Source organism: Moschus berezovskii, chromosome 9, assembly GCF_049115385.1.
Source record: "Moschus berezovskii isolate FMDL1 chromosome 9, NW_MosBer_1.0, whole genome shotgun sequence".
Lineage (NCBI taxonomy): Eukaryota > Metazoa > Chordata > Mammalia > Artiodactyla > Moschidae > Moschus > Moschus berezovskii.
In genome coordinates, this window is record NC_142468.1 from 106,410,168 (window position 1) to 106,412,285 (window position 2,118).

The 2,118-nt window shown below is 38.5% G+C and overlaps 1 protein-coding gene across 1 annotated transcript; it reads left to right on the top strand.

Moving 5' to 3' along the window:
• The first annotated feature begins 630 nt into the window (after nucleotides 1-630).
• Nucleotides 631-1,578, top strand: LOC148776984 (olfactory receptor 4K15-like). Its single transcript, XM_088840451.1, has one exon. It carries the CDS (start codon nucleotides 640-642, stop codon nucleotides 1,576-1,578), a length of 939 nt encoding a protein of 312 aa, XP_088696577.1. The 5' UTR covers nucleotides 631-639.
• The last annotated feature ends 540 nt before the right edge of the window (nucleotides 1,579-2,118 follow it).

Here is a 2,118-nt window from a genome sequence, read left to right on the forward strand (position 1 = left end):
TCATGGAGAGATCAAAATGTATGAAAATATTTTGCACTATAAACGTGTAGTCAGCATCTAGGGTTTCTTTTGGAACACAAACATCTTTTCTGAAGTCATTTGATGAACAGTTTCTCCCTGAGAATGTAGAAGACCTTGGTTTAATTCAATCTGCAATACATATCAATTTAGAAATTGATTTGTTTCTAAAAAGTATATACTATAATGAGAAATATAACATTAGATTATTGCCCTAGATAGATTTTGAAAAATAAAAAGCCTCTAAATAGATTTTAGAACGATGCATTCTTCCTGCAGAAAAGGTATATTCAAGCCCTGAGGAAATTGTTCATAAAATACATTACTACTAAACTTTTTTATCAGAATATTTGTTTTTAATAACCCCTAAGAACTGTACTTCTGATGGATAAAGTTTTTGACCTGTCCTTCTACATTTAGTTCTCTTTGTTTAGTCAGAGGATTGTGCCCATCCATAAATTCATAAAATGTTATTTTCAATTTTGAGCTCACTATAATGCTTAGATTTCAACACTGCACCTGAGAAGAATTTATCTGCTCTCTTACACCTAAACCTTAAGTTCTTCTTTCTAGACGTTCTTAGTTCTTTTCTTTTTCCTGGTCACATTAGAAATGAACTAAATGGAAGAAGCAAACCAGTCCGTGGTATCTGAGTTCATTTTTCGTGGACTCTGTGATTCAAGGGAGCTCCAGAAATTCCTCTTACTGCCATTTTCTATACTCTACCTGACGACCGTCCTGGGCAACCTTTTTGTTGTGCTCTTAATCATCACTGACTCTCATCTCCATTCCCCAATGTACTTCCTCTTAGCCAATCTCTCATTTGTTGACTTCTGCCTTTCCTCAGTGACCACTCCTAAATTGACCACAGACTTCCTAAAGGGTAATAAAACCATCTCCTTTGGGGGTTGCATGAGCCAGATCCTCTGTGTACATTTCTTTGGTGGGGGTGAGATGGTACTGCTTGTGACAATGGCCTATGACCGTTATGTAGCCATCTGCAAACCACTGCATTACTCCAGCATCATGAGCAGACAGAAGTGCATCTGGCTAGTATTGACATCATGGATCATTGGCTTTGTGCATGCCACAAGTCAACTAGCTATGATTTTAGATCTTCCTTTTTGTGGACCCAGAATAGTGGACAGCTTTTTCTGTGATATTCCTCTGGTGATCAAACTAGCCTGCATGGATACTCATTCTCTGAGACTGTTGATAAATGCTGACAGTGCAATCTTGGCCACAACTTGCTTCATTCTCTTGCTGATCTCTTACACCTACATCCTGGTGACTGTCCATCTTCGTTCCAAGAATGGGGCATCAAAGGCACTCTCTACCTGCACTTCCCACATCACAGTGGTGGTGCTGTTCTTTGGACCCTGCATCTTCATCTATCTCTGGCCACCTAGCATCACTTGGGTGGACAAGTTCCTTGCTGTATTTTACACAGTAATCACACCTCTCTTGAATCCAGCCATTTATACACTGAGAAATAAAGAGATTAGGAATGCCATAAAGAGACTGATACATCAGCACATGGATTCAAGGCGTAATTTTTAGATCTTTCATGTAATCAGCAATTCACCATGTGCTCCCCAATTTGCATATATTCTGACCTATAAACTGAACTGGAAATATGTTGTATCCATAAGTTGTAAATATTCCCAAATGTATTCTGTGATTTAATCCACTACGAAAACATATTAAAATGCAACACTAAAATTCTTACCATTTGGAGGAAATAAAATTTTTGATAAATAATTCTTTGTATAGGATAAAAACTTACCCAGTGACAACAATAATGATAATGACAGTTTTAAAATAATAATAATATCCAGAATTTACTAAACATTACCTATGTTCCCCAAACCATTCTAAGCACTTTGTATATTACTAAACCACTTTTGGGGCTTCCCTGATAGCTCAGCTGGTAAAGAATCTGCCTGCAATGCGGGAGACCTGGGTTTGATCCCTGGGTTGGGAAGATCCCCTGGAGAAGGGAAAGGCTACCCCTTCCAGTATTCTGGCCTGGAGAATTCCATGGACTGTATAGTCTACGGGGTCGCAAAGAGTCAGACACGACTGAGCGACTTTCACTCA

What these genes read in the sequence shown, in the direction of transcription:
- LOC148776984 (XM_088840451.1), top strand. Translation starts at nt 640, where the DNA reads ATGGAAGAAGCAAACCAGTCCGTGGTATCTGAGTTCATTTTTCGTGGA.